The 16,732-nt window shown below is 35.9% G+C and overlaps 1 protein-coding gene across 3 annotated transcripts in view; it reads right to left on the bottom strand.

Moving 5' to 3' along the window:
• Positions 1–3,505: 3,505 nt before the first annotated feature.
• Positions 3,506–16,732, bottom strand: part of samd12 (sterile alpha motif domain containing 12) — a 116,796-nt gene continuing 103,569 nt past the window's right edge. For all 3 annotated transcript variants that reach the window (XM_041245654.1, XM_041245655.1, XM_041245653.1), the window contains one exon: positions 3,506–3,721. Coding sequence is in view for 1 of the 3 variants with exons in the window: in XM_041245655.1 (XP_041101589.1) it covers positions 3,699–3,721 (23 nt within the window). In the remaining 2 variants the exon portion in view is untranslated. The remainder of the gene's footprint in view (positions 3,722–16,732) is intronic.

Here is a 16,732-nt window from a genome sequence, read left to right on the forward strand (position 1 = left end):
TTAAACAAATACAAACGTGATTGAAAAGGTCACTGAATATCATGGGCACTGCTCATTGCTGATGTGGTTTTCAGACCTATGTTCTTTTGCCACCTGTGCAGTCTTTCAAAACCAAAAGAGAAAGTGCACATTAGCTCGGTTTACAACGGCAATAGAGGTAGCATGATATGATCATAGTGCTATTATTCCCCCCCATCCCCCCCCTTTTTTTTTTTTTTTTTTTTTACTTTAACCCCTCCAGGTGTATCATGATTTAACGTGCATGTTTTACATCTCGAAAAACATATAATGAGGATGGTATGATTACATACATTAACCTTCTAGAAAAACAATATTTCATTCTGGTTCTCAAAAGTCATTGCAAAATAACCATTGAACCAGAAGGCTCGCTTAAAATTTTTATTTTCAAGCCTGGCTAAAGGTGAGGCATGCATTCAGTTGACCAAAACAGTACAGTATGTGCTCAATACAGCAATGTTTCAAATTTGTAAAACAGTAATTAATCCTTATATGACATTTATGCTGCAACATTAATCTACAATTATCTAGTGCACATTATTTACGTCTCTATATCAGTCAGTTAGGCTTGTTAGCCTATTTCACATCTCATATACAATACTCAGCATTTATAATCAAAGCAAAACATGGACAGGGAGTAAAAAAATAAAGAGCAACAACAAACAAATCTGTAAAAACAGGTATTTTTGTAGTGCTGAACCTTGTTCAATTGAAAGTGCAGCTTAAGGCCTGGATTGTTATGTTCCGGCAAGATAATGTACAAGTCTGTGTTTGCATCTTACTATAGTAAAAACAACAATAGAGCATCATTTTCACTTTCAACCCCTTTCACCGCCAAGGAAGGTCATCATTACCCACTCTTGCCAACAAGGACAGCTACAGCTCTCTTGACATTAAACACACCATCATTTTAGTGGTGTGGAGATCAGTGTGGGGCAGACAGCAAAGGTGATTTATATAATTTTACACACATTATCTTCAAGTTCAAATATCTTATACTGTGTCTCCTTATAAAGGCTGCATTTTCTTCAGGACCTCAAGAACTAAGACAACTTGCTCTATAAAAAAAAACAAAAAAACATATATTCAGTAACTATAGCTATAGTCTTGAGCATTGCAAGAGCAGTGTTGAATTAAAGGTTTTTTGGAATGGGTTGAAACAAATCAATTTGGCTTAATAGTAACCCGAGTAAGAATTGCGAATTCTGAGTGATAACTTGAATAAAATACCTCTAATCCCCAGACGTAAATTTAGCATTCTCGTAATTAATAGATGGGAATTGACCATGCTGCAGCCAGAGAATGAATCTGAACATCATACCTATCCTGAAGACCGGTTGGGCAGTCCTGGACCCCAAACACTCTTATGTGCTTAACTGTGAGTTTGTTTTGTGAAGGCTGACAGCATCTTCACAGAATGGATATGAAATGCTGCTCTGTGGCTAACAATTTCATATAATGAACCACTGTTGCCCACTTCTTGGGGCTTTCATTAGTGTGTGGAGTACACTTAAGATACAAGAAGCTCTCAAGTGTACATGCAGTACAGTACAGCAGCTTAGTGAATCAATGTTTTGTTTTTTCTTTTGTTGCCCATTAACCCATATTCCTGATTGGGATAGAGGTTGGATAGAAATGTATTCAAGAGGAAAGAGCTCAATGGGATTTTTTTACAAGAGCATTCATCATGCTGTGGTAGACTAAACATTTATTTTTTAATGTAAAGTTTAACATGCAGCCCTATTAGAGCTATCAGTATCATGAAAAAAAACAGACCACCAAACTCAGTGTGTTCATACTAAGTTTTATTACAATATAATAAGCGGTTCTCCAAGTACAGACAGATGGACAGGTGCCTCCAGATACGACTTGCTACTTTTTATAAGAATTGGATAAGAAGTTCTCTATCTAAAATGTGAAATACATAGCTATAAAATGGCACCTACACTATATCCCCAGTCACCATAGATTATAAGTCTTAACACTGACAGACATTCACTGAAACATTTTCCTGCCTGACTTAGTTTCTTACATATTTTATTTTTGTTTGAACACTACAATCTGTTAAAGAGAAAGGTTTAGATATTGTACAATTGATTAGATATCGTACAACTTTCATTACTAGATGCAATTTTACAATCCTTAAATAAATAAAATAGATTTAAGGATTGTATTGTAACAAAACAGCTATAATAATGTATATAGAGCTGGGTTCAACTATCCTAAAGCAAATCCCTGCAGTTTCTATATACAGGGTATTTCTTATTTTACTTCATTCTTCTTCTGAAAAGCCTTTTTTTTCTCATAGTTATTTCTAGGTGATGTGTGGGGCGGTACAGCTATCGGGTGCTGACACGAGTTTGTAGCCTGTGGGTGTATAGTGACTGACAGTTAGCTGACGTGGCTCCTAACGGGGAGCATGTTACAACTACAGTAGTTCAAAGATTTTAAATCTCCCTAGACACCAGAATACTTTAATAATTAAAGCCAGGCTGATATTTTGATTCAGGCGCTGAACTGTTGAGGTATTTATACACCCATTAATCGACTAGTGACATTATTTTAAATCAGCATTAGTTATGGTAGCTTATGATGATTACAGAATTGGAAATATGCAGCAACAATCTGTAGTAATAACCTCATAAAAGTTTACTCTCTCTTTATATTTGCACTTTTACCATATCTCTCTGTGCTTTAAAATGCTTACCTATGCATTACCATACTTTCACTGCTTAATTATGAGGGTAATATGCGATGTGATTCACAACTTGGTACTAACTAAGGTTTGATTAAGGTAATACTTTTGTCTTCACACACAGCAACACTAGTAGTAGCAATAAAAATAAGCATGAACATATAATTAATACCATTTAAAAATGTAAAATTGCTAACATTCCCTGGTTCCTTGGTTTAAGGTATATTTAAATACTCTTTCAAAATTATCTAATTACAAACAGCAAAATCAAAATCTCTCAAGTATCATGGTAGCTTTTACACTTAAGTTTGAACCAAGTTACCTCAGCCTGCAAAAGCCACACTGCAAATTCACTCTATTAGCATGACCACTGAGGGAGTTTGAGGTGCTGTGCTGCCTTCTTTACTACAGGGGTGAAACAGGTGCACTTTTAACACGGCTGGAATCACAGTGAACTTTCCCAACACTCATGGGTTTCAAAAAACGCTGTAGACTAAGCATTTTATAATCACTAGGTTCAAATGTAGACAGCCAGCAGGTTTCACAACCAGAAAGTAAAAAGTATAAAAAAAGGCAAATATTCCTGATGTAATGCAGGCAACAAGTGATTTACTGTAACAACATCTGACATACTGTTAGTATGCTTAAGTGAGCTCTGTTAGAAACATGTATGCTTGTTGACCAGTGCTAAGACTATATAGATATAATAATATATATATATATATATATATATATATATATATATATATATATATATATATATATATATATATATATATATATATATATAAAGTGCTACTTATAGTTTAAAGTACAGTATACTAGTAAACAAAGGGGAGCTTCCAGTTTTTGGAAACATCTCTTCAGACTTCATTTTTGTTCCTTTTTCTTCTGTCTTAAACAGATGTTGTCCTTGAAGAGGTCACTTCCTTGTGGTCTCCTGGGAGAGACAGTCAGGTGGTTCCCTGCCTCTGGAATGGGGACACTACTGTGAACTCTCCGGTGAGGCTGTGAAGAGGAAGCAGAGTGTGGCCTTAGCATACGATAACCAAAGAAAACTTAAATGTTACATAGATGTGGACATAAACACTGGCAAAATTATGGGGACACCTGTAAATCTTACTGAATCCCATTTCAAAAGAAAATGTAACAGTGGACATGTTTTAATGGCTTTTTACCTCAAATACTCCCATGAAACTATTACTCCTTGTAACAGAGTGTACAGTCCCCTCTCAGTTAGAGCCTGAACTAATTGAGGCAAAGGAGCCATGTGAAAGCCTGGGACTCAGCTGCTGGTTCTTTTAAACAGGGAGCATGAAAGAGGGTAGAGGTGGAGTGTTCGGTAAGCAAGCTACCATGGCTCCAAGGATAATCGTGTATCCATAATTACCCTTCATAAGGAAGTCAAGCCACATGCCTTAATAACAGTTAAATAACAGATAAGAATAGCATCACATCCTGCATCATCAATGCTGGCTCTCAAACGGTCTGTCATGTTATTACATATCATCCCTAAGGGCTATAAATTAAGATGGTTTGAGTTTTTTTTTTTGGAATTTCCATTGCCTTCACACTGCTTGCGTTGTTTAGAGTGATGCAGAGTAAGTGCTAATTGGACTGCCGCGCAGGACTGATGTAGCCTAATTTGGATACCTGAAAGCTTGTTTTAGTGCGACTGAATTGGAGGGCAGGGCGTAATGCACAGTGTCGATACAGGTTTATTTAACCTCAGATCCATGGAGTTCACATCTTCAAATAAAGCAGGTTTTGCCTGTGCAAGTTTTTTACTTAATAATATAAACACATCAATAAATTAAAATATATATATATATATATATATATATATATATATATATATATATATATATATATATATATATACCCTGGATGTCCGTCCTGAATGTTGTCTTACAAGGTCGAAATTCAAAAGTTCTTTTTCAAGAAAAGTCATAAATATTTATTTTAAATGTAAAATCTAATTTCAGTAGAGGGCCTCTGAAGTACTAGAGAAATGACACAATGAAATATAAGGACAATAATATTAATAATAACAATAATGATTGTATTATATAAACTACCACCACGTATTTTGCTCCCAGCATCTAGAAATAGTAATTGTGCAAAATGAAAAGTTAGACTGGTTTCTTCTGCTCTCATCTTTAAATGCCAAAGGCTTAGCTTTTTAAAATGTTATAACTCTGCTCTCCTAACTGCAATGAAAATGATTAAAACAAACCATTTAAAATAACAATGCACTATAGCCTGACTCCTGCAAGCAACTGCAAAGTATTTACAACACAAATCAAAAAAAGGTCCAAGAAAAATCAAACATTCTAATAAGTGAACAGGACATTCAGCACAACCTGTATAAAAGCCTAAACTTTTAAAATAGCTGGAGGAGGATGAAGCAGTACAAAGAGATGCTTCAAAAGAAATAAAACCATTGCAAGTGGCTTTGGGTACAGAGTTGATTAAATGTAATTGCTATATAGTTTTAGCAAAGTGGAAGTGGAAGTCTGTATTGTTAATGGTATCTGAGATACTCAAAGTGTTGAATCAGTGAGAAAATAATCCACAGTTTCTTGCAGCAGCACTCGAAACAGTGAATTATTTTGACTGATTCAACACTTATTGTTGTTCATCCTGTACTGGAATTTCAGAAGGAAGGTCGTTTGGGGCTGTCTCGACTGGAACACCACAAGACAGCTAGCTCCTGTTAGTCATGTTACTCTACTGCTCTACTGTCTTCCACAGCATCTTTAGGGTTCTAGTTTTGTATTCTTGCATTTATAGCAACCTATTTTGAGTTTCACTTGTTTCAATGGTCAAGCAGGAAATGGTCAAGTAGGATCAACACATTACAGGAGGTGAGCCTGTAGTAGTTTAAGAAAAAAATAAAAGATATATACTGATTTCCCAATAGGATAAACAGAAAACACAAAACTACTGTCTACAAAGCTTGTGCCTACTTGATTTCTTATTTGACCTTAAAATACATGTAAAATCTGATTCTGTTTTTGTTATTAGCATTGGTTTATAATATGTTATTGGACTACTGTATGAAAGTAGTGTCTTGAAAGGGCTAATTAGACTTACAACACTTGCAGTTCCAGTTTGAGAATCAGTTTACTGACAATGTATACATTTTACATAATAACATTAGCTTTGCCAGACTGGACTGGGGGATGGGTAGAATGTCAAAGAATGTCTGTAAATGTAATTTACCAGTATTATACAATAAAAATAGGATATTACTTTTGACACTAAATAAATAAATAAAATAAATCACTAAGGTGCCGTGGACACTACAGAACAATCACTATACTACAGAACAAATAAAAGGACATACAGAACCTTCCAATGAAATACCTAGAAATAATATGGGCACATCAGTGGCATAATATAATGCGATACATGTCAGAATACATGTGATCGTATTTGTATTATGTGTAGTAATTTTAAATGAACTTGGATTTTGATCAAAGAAAAAACTTAAAATAGTAATGGCATGTATTCATACTAACTATAAATCATATTTATCTATCCTTCAAGAACCATTTAATGGACTACAAGTTGCTATGTATTGCTTTTGGTCATGTTTCATAGTACACACCTCGACGACAATAAGATATACCGTACATTATAACAATTTACAGACACACCCCTAATAAATAAATGACATTTAAAAAGTGTAGTGGAACCATTAATTCAGTTTCTATCAATTTATATTCACATTTTATCTTCTGCTTCAAATCTCACAGACTATGCATGAATTCTCCATTGCATGAAATCTAATCACCAACAGTATTTTCTGCAGTTGCACAAACAAGGCAAGTAAAATGAGAAAATTAAGGACCAGTATCACATACAGTACCTCTACTTTAAATAAAGCAGTCACCTAAAATGAGTGGCATATTTTTTAAAAACATTTTCTAAGCAAGAACTGCCCCACACCCACTGGCAGTGTCTATTGCAATTCTTTCAGGCCTCCCAGCGAATTGTTTTCTGTTAATGACGCAGAAACTTATTGAATGTATGAAGACAACTGACAAAATACAATCCACACATCTGAATGTGTACACTTTTTGATTCCCATAGTTGTTCCTTAGCAAAAGCTTTAAAAATAAACAAACATATACCATTTCGGTTCATATTGCAAAATTACTTAAAACTACTTAACAACCATCATATTATTGTGATAAAAACACACATTGTGATTTGCCTTTTCTGTTTCAGAGCTTTACTAATGGAGATTTTACTCAACCAAAAATATAAAATACATAACTATAAACAATGAATTGAAAATAAATAATAGGACAAAAAAATTATCATCAGTAAAAATCAGAAATAAGCTGGGGAACAGAGAGGGGAGAATTATGTTTAGTCAAGTTTAGGCACCTAAAGTTTTATTGACCCCGATCAAGAGTAATCCATTACACCAAGGTTGACAGCCATTTCTTCTTTGAGAGAGTGGTTTTGGATTTATATCTCTTTTTTTCCCTTGTTGATTCCAATTAAAAGGCAGTTCCTTCTTATAATGGAGATCTTGCAGAGAGATTTGTTTCTTTGTCACAGCTTCCTGACCTCACCATTGTTTGTGGCAGGTATGTCTCCCTACTTCCCATAATGCATTCATCCTTGACTAATAGCTAATACAAAATAAGAATTCTTACATTTTACAGTGGCAGTGGTCGCATGTGCCTAGACATACTATGAGATATTGTGGGTGGTAGATGGCCGTCCAGTCATTGGCACCATTTTTCTGTTTGTTGTGTTACAAGACAGATTGCATATTTCCCAGTCTTAACTTGGGTGTTCTACGGTTTGTAAAATGAATGTAATTTGAATTCCCGGACAGATATCTTACACTTATATAATCTAGAAAGCCACTTATTTAACTCTGATTACACTTGGTTACAACATTTTTATTATATTTGACAGTATCAGAATCTTGGGATATATAGAGGAACTTTCCCAATATGTGTACACCTGTTTGTTATGAGAAACCTCTGTAACATAAACTATACATGCTTAAAAAAAAAAGAAAAAAGTACAATCCCAAGTCTACATAAATTTTCTTGATGTAAATGTGTGACTGCTAATTTGACAGGGCATTGAGAGTCATGGTTAATGAGGTACAAAGGGTATCATTAATGTTTTTCTAGCTCCTTCCTTAATTCTGACAGAAGAGGAGAAAAGATAAGCAATGCATAAAGGAGACAATTGTGTTTTTCTAACAGAAAAGAAAACTAAAATATATGTATCTATGTAAAACACCTTTTTCATTTGGTGCGAAATGCGTGGGGAGTACGTTCAATAGCATTTTATTACAATTGGTCAGCAAACACGGAGGTGATGGCATTGAAAACACATATAACAAATTTAACCGTAACATACAAATGGCACAGATCTACCATAAGCCTCATTCCTATTATGTTGAATAACTTCCTGAACAATCATAAATAAGTTGGTCACACATATTTAAATCCAAATCAAGAACTTTTGGAAATAAATATCCTTACCAAATTCATCACAACTGAAAGACTGGTTCTACATCTATTTATGTGGGTCATAAAGTGCTTCCAAGTGCCTCTACTAAATCCCCTACAATGGAATACATCCCCAAAGTGGAATAATGACATACACAGCTTGTGAAAATAAAATACAACCTTGATCACGTCAACCTCCCTTTCATTTCAAAGCATTTGATTTAATCAGAGGTTATTGATCAAACTTGTTAAAGACTTAGTTCCATTCAGATGCCTCCTCCCTGGCTCAAAATGCTGAGAGAAAAAGGCTTAATGAGCCAGGATCCATTCCTCAACAGCAGGCAAACAGAAGATCATGAGCTGATAGAAACACTTTTAATTAAAACAATTTTAATTACAAAAAATCTTGAATGCAGTGCTATTCACTGTGTTTGTTTCAAATTCTTGTTCATAAAAGAACCACACTCCAAGGATGCTCCCCCCCCCCCCCCAAAGCCACAATAAAACATTATTTATGCCCTGGTGCCCTATTTGGAGCCATAAACCTTCTGTATATTGTATATAACAAACACATGCATAAACATTGTGTATAGAGTTGTGACAGAGAGCGAATTAATCCGATTCAACAATCTCTCTCCTGACCTGCGAGGGCACGGTATAACAGGAACAGTGTGCCCTGGACTGGATGGCTTGGCAGTTCATTCCAGGGTCAGTTGGAAGTCGACCATCAAGAAAGGAGGCAGAGTCACAATACCAGAAGTCAGCCTTAATGCGGTAGGTGATGTGTCAGTTATGGATTGGAGGATACGTGATTGAACTAGCTACTGAAAGGGGTATGACTGAGGGTATATCAGAGGATGTGGCAAAGCAATCTGTTCCTTTGCTATGGTTACAAAAGGACCACTGAAGGAGTACTGTGTTATAAAGAAACTGAGTTTTGTGTGTTGTTTTGTTTCTCTATTAAACTGTTACATTTGTCGTTTATAGAAGGCCAATATCTGTCAGCTGTAGCTAAACACACAACAATTAAACCAGGACTACACTTCACCATCATGCACGTATAAACCTGTAAATCACCACTTTCACTAAGAGCACTCACTCTGGACTTGTGACTGCGTTGTGCTTGTGTGCCTTGTTTAGTGTCTATTATTATTTTGGGACTGAACCCTGTGGTTTACCTGTGCGATACACATTGTTGTGTAGAGCCAGGTATTATTATTTCTGGTTGCAAAACAAGCAACCCATCCAAATAAAGAGCTGTTTAACTATGAACTGTGTTGTTTCAAATAATTCCTGAGTACTGCAAACCACTTTGCCACAAGCGTATATAACATGCACATGCATAAACATTGTGTATATCATATATAACAAGCACATGCATGCTTTCAATTGTATATGAAGGGTCTCCCTTTTTTCTGTTTAATATTAAGGTTTTCTCATCAACATGCAGGTTTTTATTATTTCTGAAGACTTTCATGAAGAGTCTACACATATTTGGTTGCTGAGTGCACTGCTAACATTTTATAGTAATAGGATTTCATTTTATATCAGCATTATATGAAGCAATGTTGCCTATCTGTATTATTTCATGGTGGGTGTTACTGGAATCACAAGAGATACAGGAGCAGTTGCTTCTTGTAGGAAGCATTTGAAACACACGTACCAAATAACCCCTTCAGTCTTTTCACTTTACCTGGCTCAACTTTCATAATTCTTGGACAAAGTACAAGTTATAATGGTTGGATAGTATACAACAGCTCTGAAGTTGCCAAATACATTTTTTTTAAAGGTAAAACACAGTTTTCCTGTTCATCATGAAACATAATAATGTCTGCCAACTGATATCTGCCTGTTTTTCAAATCACTGTATTTGCATTGTGTTATACTCATATTTGTGCTTACAAAACTGCAGCAGCAAATGAGAATTTGGCAAATATATATAACAAAAGTATTTGCTTGTCTATTCTATCACAGCTTTTACATGCTGTCATATACTAAGTTGTCTTCAACTAAGTCTGAGTTAATCTACATATATACATATAAACAACCATTAATTTAAATTGTAAACTTGACAGGTTATAACTTGACATTTTAATAGGTCAGAAATAATATAACTCCCATGTGACGTATAAACTATCATGTATAAACCAAATTTCAATTGGATAAATGTTTTTTTACATATATTTAAAACTTTGTGTGAAATACAAACGTTTATTCCCCATATCGCGTCACAAGGGGAAATGTGGCCTTTAGGGGATTAAAAGAAAAATGTTGTGATTAGTATTGTGAAAGAAACATAATTTACAGTAAAGAGTAAAATGTTCCTATTAAACACTTACACTGTTATGGTTAATAACTGGAAGTTGAATCAGTCCTGTTTTTAAAATGACAAACTCTAGATTACCAAGCGACAAACCCATCACTCTGAACTTGATGAGAAATCTAAATGGACTGACACTAAGTTGTTTCATGGATTAACATATCCACCCACTTGTACGCACTACTTATCTTTTCATTGACATAATCTCTTTTGCTATTCACCACAAAAAAGCAGACAAACCACAGTGTTTGTCTATGGGCAATTCTTTTTAAAAACTCCCTTCAACCTAAAATTAAAATGTCATAAAATACCCTGCTTTTCTTTGATTTTCTATCAATGAGTCACACAGAAACTGAAAATGTTATATTACTGAGCTTTTTCGCAACAAAAACAGAATTACAGTAAATCTTCCTAATGGAGCATAAATGACCACAAACCAGACTTTATAAGAAAATCAGACCAATTTCCTTGTGGCTACCACCAATGTTTAAAGGTCAGGAGACTAAGAGGTTGTAATCTTGAAGCAGTTTATTCAGCCTCAATGTAATTCCATAATTCTTTAATGTAATTCCATTCTCTGTATGAGATGTTATGGAAAATTGATTTGGAATTACACTCAGTTTCTGCGTGCCTTTTGCTGATCAAGAGCAGTATGAATCAATTTAAACTTATCAGTGGTTAAATTACTCCTGAAATTATTGCATTGTCTTTGTTTAGTTTCTGGAAAGCCCTGATGGAAATTGTAGCATTGCCCAAAACTGGTTTGTCCTGATCAGAGGTGGTAGTGTGCTGGTTTTCACTGGGGGAGTTTCCATGTGTGGTTATTTACATGTGATGTGGTGACGCACGTGTACATTTGGGAGAACAGCTCAAGAGGATCAAGTTTGTGGCTGAAAATAAACCCAAAATGTATAGGGACATTTTTTTCATTTGGCTCAAGCACAATGTCTCGAGTAAAATTAGAACACACATGGAAACTCTCCCAATATATCACGTTGGTCTTAATGCTAGCTGAAGAGCTGGTTAACCTTGTTCAAGGAAAAAAAAAAGTGTTTTAAAAAGTTCTAAAGTTATACCTAATTTCTGTGTACCTTTTTAAATACCTGCCGAGGAAATATGTGCTCCAATTCCCAACTCTTGCTGGTCATCAGTTTACCAATAGCAATTTACAAGGTCAAGTTCTACTGACATTGTTTAAAATGACATGATCATACAGACAGTACATAAGAACATAAGAAAGTTTACAAATGAGAAGAGATCCCAGAATCTCACCAAGCAGCTTCTTGAAGGATTCCAGGGTGTCAGCTTCAACAACATTACTGGGAAGTTGATTCCAGACCCTCATATATTCAGTCATTGTCATGACAACACAGGGCAATTCAAGTTTGGATGCAAACAAAGAAATTGAACAGACTTCCAGAAATACTTTTTGTATTCTCTTGGAAATTATAGCGTGGGATGACAGACCATTTAGTATGGAAAATATGAAGACACAGGAACTCCCTTGAAATGGCTATCTGTCAAATCTATATCTGTTTTTTAAGACATTTCTAATATTTGTTTGTTGATACACCAAGAAACAACCAAGTCTTTTTTGTGGATGGTCTGTCATAAACAAAAAGCTGTGTTCCAAGTTTGCAATTGTCTGGCTAAAATTGAATCTGTGTCAACCTGTTTATAAAAGGCAAGTACGCATTTTGAATTATAACATTAGCTCTACTGAGTTTATGACTCTTAAAAAGTAGATTTAGTTTTAAGTAGCCTGTATACTGTATAAAATACAGTATACTTAGGCTTGGAACTCATAATGTGGATAACATTGTGCTTAGAGCTATATGTAGCCTGAGGACACAATATCTCTTAAGAAGGTCAGCATTTGCCTTTGGGTAGAAAGTAAGAGGGGAGAGGAGTCTGAGTTTGGAATCTTCACATCTGTTGGTTTTGGATTGGACCTTGCACCTACTTCAGTCTTATCTAAAGTAACAGAGATTATTATGTATAAAAGAGAATGAAGAGCGACACAGTCCTTCAAGATATTTAACTTGAAAATAATTTCCTACAAAAAAGTTAATTACTACTATCTTATCTACTTTAATAGCGGTTTTCACTTTTCGTAAATAAGTCTGAAATAAATATTTAATGATCATTAGTTTTCCCCTGTCGACTAAGTTTGCAGTTTAACATTTTGTCAAGTTTGCATTTGTGAAATGTGGATGAACTTGAACATTGAATTCCTTATACTTGACCCAATTCTCTGCCTATCTCACTGCAGGCTGTATCCCAGGAGGAAGGGCCCACAATCCTGCCACTTTAACTCCAGGCCTTAATTTCTGAAAAAAAAAAACGAGCCAGCCTGGCATAAGGTGATTATAAGTCTGAATATGATTCTGCAGATACTTCCAAAAATGTAACAGTGACATGTGTATAGACAGACAGACACCTGTTATATCCGAGAATCTCAGTTTCAGTAGCTTAAACTAATTAATGTTAATATCAAATTTCATACCAGTTGGGTAAGTGGTTCTCCAGATGTATGCACGAATGAAGTGTGACATAGAGACAGACAGGCAGACACCCTCATATATCCCCAGAATCTGATAATCAATAACTTACGCTTAGTTTCATGACAACTGAATAAGGGGCGCTCCAGATCTACACTCGTACGAATGCCTTCACTATATTCTCTTTGCAGGGGCTTTCATCCCCAGTGGGAGATCCTCCAACTTGTCTTCAAAGCTGCCTGTACAAACCAAGAGGCGGTGACACCATTCAGCTCCTTTTGTTCAAGTGTCTGTTCCTTTTGTTTAGACCAGCACAGCTCTTTAAGGTGAATATTCAGATGCAATTGAGATCAATTCAAATTCGCTTTATAGACTTTGCTTATTGATGTAGTTGCAGATTGCAAATCAACAAAGAAAAAAATTCGGCATAAAAGACCAATAATAAACAGTTCTTGCCTGTTTTACTGGAAGTATGGGCTGCTCTCATTATTGGCTTTAAACAGATGGTAATGTGAGATCTGAAATACTGAAAAGAGTTCATTGTGAAGGGCCCTTTTATTAATATAGTACAATTACAATTTACTGTCTACATGGTCTAACCATGAAATTAACCAAATTTGTGAATTGCCGATTATGAAATAATGAGAGAGCACTGTATAAAAGGACACACAAAAAACTATTCTCAAATGATTACATCAAAAGCAAGGTGATAACTCACCATTTTTATTACATTTACTTTAAAAAATAACCGTTCTTGGGCTCTAAAAATCATGCAAGGTGCACTGGTGCAACTAGTTCCCTATTCTCATTGTCTTTTTCTTTTACGTATTTTAGGTAGAACTGAAAACGGATATTTAAAATACAATCATCATATATATAAAATATTTATAAATGACTAGGTCTCTAGCTGTTTCAATGCTGGGAACCATTGACCTTCACACATGTCATATTCTGGTGCCTCACTAGCACAGGTTATTGAATTAATAAAAAAGGATGCTTTACAACCACTGTCCTGCTGTGATTGGTGGTAGGTTTCCATTGCTTGGGTATTAAAGTAATACATATACAATGTGTCAAGCACAACAACAGATCAGAGGGCACTCCCTTTACATACAGCAATGCAGGGTGTTAGCTGTTTATTAACTCCTGATTCTAGCAGGAATAATACATGTTGGAAAGACTAAACATTAAAATAAGGATGTCCTTCATTTCATTTTAGCATTTAGAAACATGGATTGAAAAATTATTTCCATGACATGAGAGTAGGTGTTAAAACTTCATGCTGATATTGGACTCGGCTCTCGCCAAGATAAGCACCAACTAAGGCAACTTCATTTACTGTAAACCAATGTGATCCATCTGCATTTCTTTCTATCTGATGATGTAGATATCCTTCAGCCTGGTGTTGATGGCTGAAGTGTAATGCTGGCTCCAGGGATCAGCCTATTTTGCCTTCCTGGCGCATCAGCACACACAATGGCTGCAATGCTGGCTCCAGGGATCAACCACAGCGCGGCCTCCCAAGCACATCAACATGACAACATGGACAGCATGGTTTTAATACTTTTTTTTGGTGGTTGCTCCCCTGGATGGAGGAATGTTGTTCTTCGTGTGTCATATATTGCTGGAATTGCTGGCAACCTGTTGGTCATGTTGCGCTTGTCTTCCAATGCTAAGGCCAAAAATTGCAGCACCTGGTCATGACACCAAGTAAACTGTCCTCGGCTAAGACCCACCTTACATCCTGTCAAAATGTGTTGTAATGTAGCTGGCTATGAACACGAAGGACACCATGGACACCTCTACTACCAAAAGATTAAGGTTCTGTGGCGATGGGAGAACATCATATGTTGACCTGATGAACTGATCTTGCTCTGTTCCACCGACCATAGATCTCACCAGCCGATCTTGCATTGTTCCACACTCCTGCTTTTGCACCTCGCTGACTACCAGCTTCCTCCGTTGAGCTGGGGCTGCTTTGTGTCATGTATGAGGAGTTGAACTGAGACCAAGGCTTCCATGCTATACTTGCCCCATGATATCACTAATACAAAGGGCAGCCATTGCATCTTCCACAGCTTCGCCCACTTTCTTCCAGTTTCCAACACAGGTGCTGCCTCCCTCACACATATTGGAGCAGCCATTTATCTTTCTTTCCCTGACCCTGCTGTGCAAGTTTGTTTTGTTTTTTTAATTATTGAGATGACATCCATTTTTGCAGATTTATTTAGCAAAGTAAACCAGTCAAATCCAATCAGAATCCTGTGGTTTCACTAGCTGAACTTCAGCACCCTGGCAATGGCAATCACTCAGTTCTAAATTAGACTTGCAAAGCTATCAATCTTAAAACCACGCAATAAATCATATCTGCAACAGTCCTATGCCAAACTGCATGGATCATCAATAATGATGTAAAAGCCTGGCTTCTATCATAGGAAAAAAAATAGGACAAATATTCAAATGTAATAAAAGATTAGCATTTGTACAATTTTAAGTCTTGCTTGTATAAAACAAAAAGAAAAAAGTAATTTACAAAATTGCATATTTTCTATTGTAAGCATAACTCAGGTAAAATTTCACAAAACCAGACATTAATGAGACAAATGATTTTGTGATTTTAAAGCAGAACAGACCCGCAATCATGCTGAAGTTTGCACCAAAATGTAATTCATTGGTGTTTGTTTTACTACTGTACATTATAACAGTTTATATAAGCTTTCAATAGTACTGTAAAGAATTACCATTTACCACTGTCATTTTGTGAAGTATGAATGGGTAAAATTTCAGTAAACTTTACGGTATGGTGATGTGACAGGGTGCCCACCCCTTGTGTTCTTATTATTTATGTATGTGTTCATTTGTTATTATTATAATTGTATTTGTATGCGGCTAAACGTTTGTGTTTATGTGCGGGCGGTCGAGCACCGTCATTGTGTAATGTTGTAACTCCAGTCCAGACAAGCAACTGTCCCAGTTCGCAGTTGCCGAGTAGCATTGTTAGAAAAGGAACCCGCATTCATCATTACAACAATACACGGGTCTCATCCCAGCAGCAGCAAGAGTGTCTCTCCTTTATTTTATATTGATGTACTACATGTCTGACTTTTATTATTTACTGTTTGAGACCGGCGAAAAGCTGGTCTTATAATGTGTAATCAGTGGGGATGGGGTTAAAACACCTTCCCGAGAACTCACATGGGAATGTGACTGTAGCCTTAATAGATCATTTATTAATATGTAATTAAGGCTCCAGCCACGAACATAAAAGACCCACTCTCGGCGGGGAGTGTCAGAGGAGAGACGTGAGTTTGATGAGAAAGTAAACAATTGCTACGTGTGCAGGTTTCACAACCAGCATACTACTTGTTACTGTTTGTTTGTTTGTCCCTTGTGCCCTTTTTGTTTAGTGTTTTATATAAGTCTCTTTATTTTGTTTATTATTTAATAAACGCGCTGCGCGCAGTTGAGTTTCCGTTTTGACCCACAATACCTTGTTTTGATTACTGCTTCCTTCCTGACTTCACCACCCACATGCCACACAAAGCCATCTGCAGCAGGTAATTACAACCTTAACCCCTGTACCACAGTTACCCCTCTCAGGAATCCTGGATAACCTGGCCTGTAGAGCTTAAATAACAAAACTAAGTGTATAGTCCTTTTTAGCCTAAGAACAATTGATTGCTATTGCTTTTAGCATAAATAATTTTTT

This window comes from Polyodon spathula, chromosome 3, assembly GCF_017654505.1.
Source record: "Polyodon spathula isolate WHYD16114869_AA chromosome 3, ASM1765450v1, whole genome shotgun sequence".
NCBI lineage: Eukaryota > Metazoa > Chordata > Actinopteri > Acipenseriformes > Polyodontidae > Polyodon > Polyodon spathula.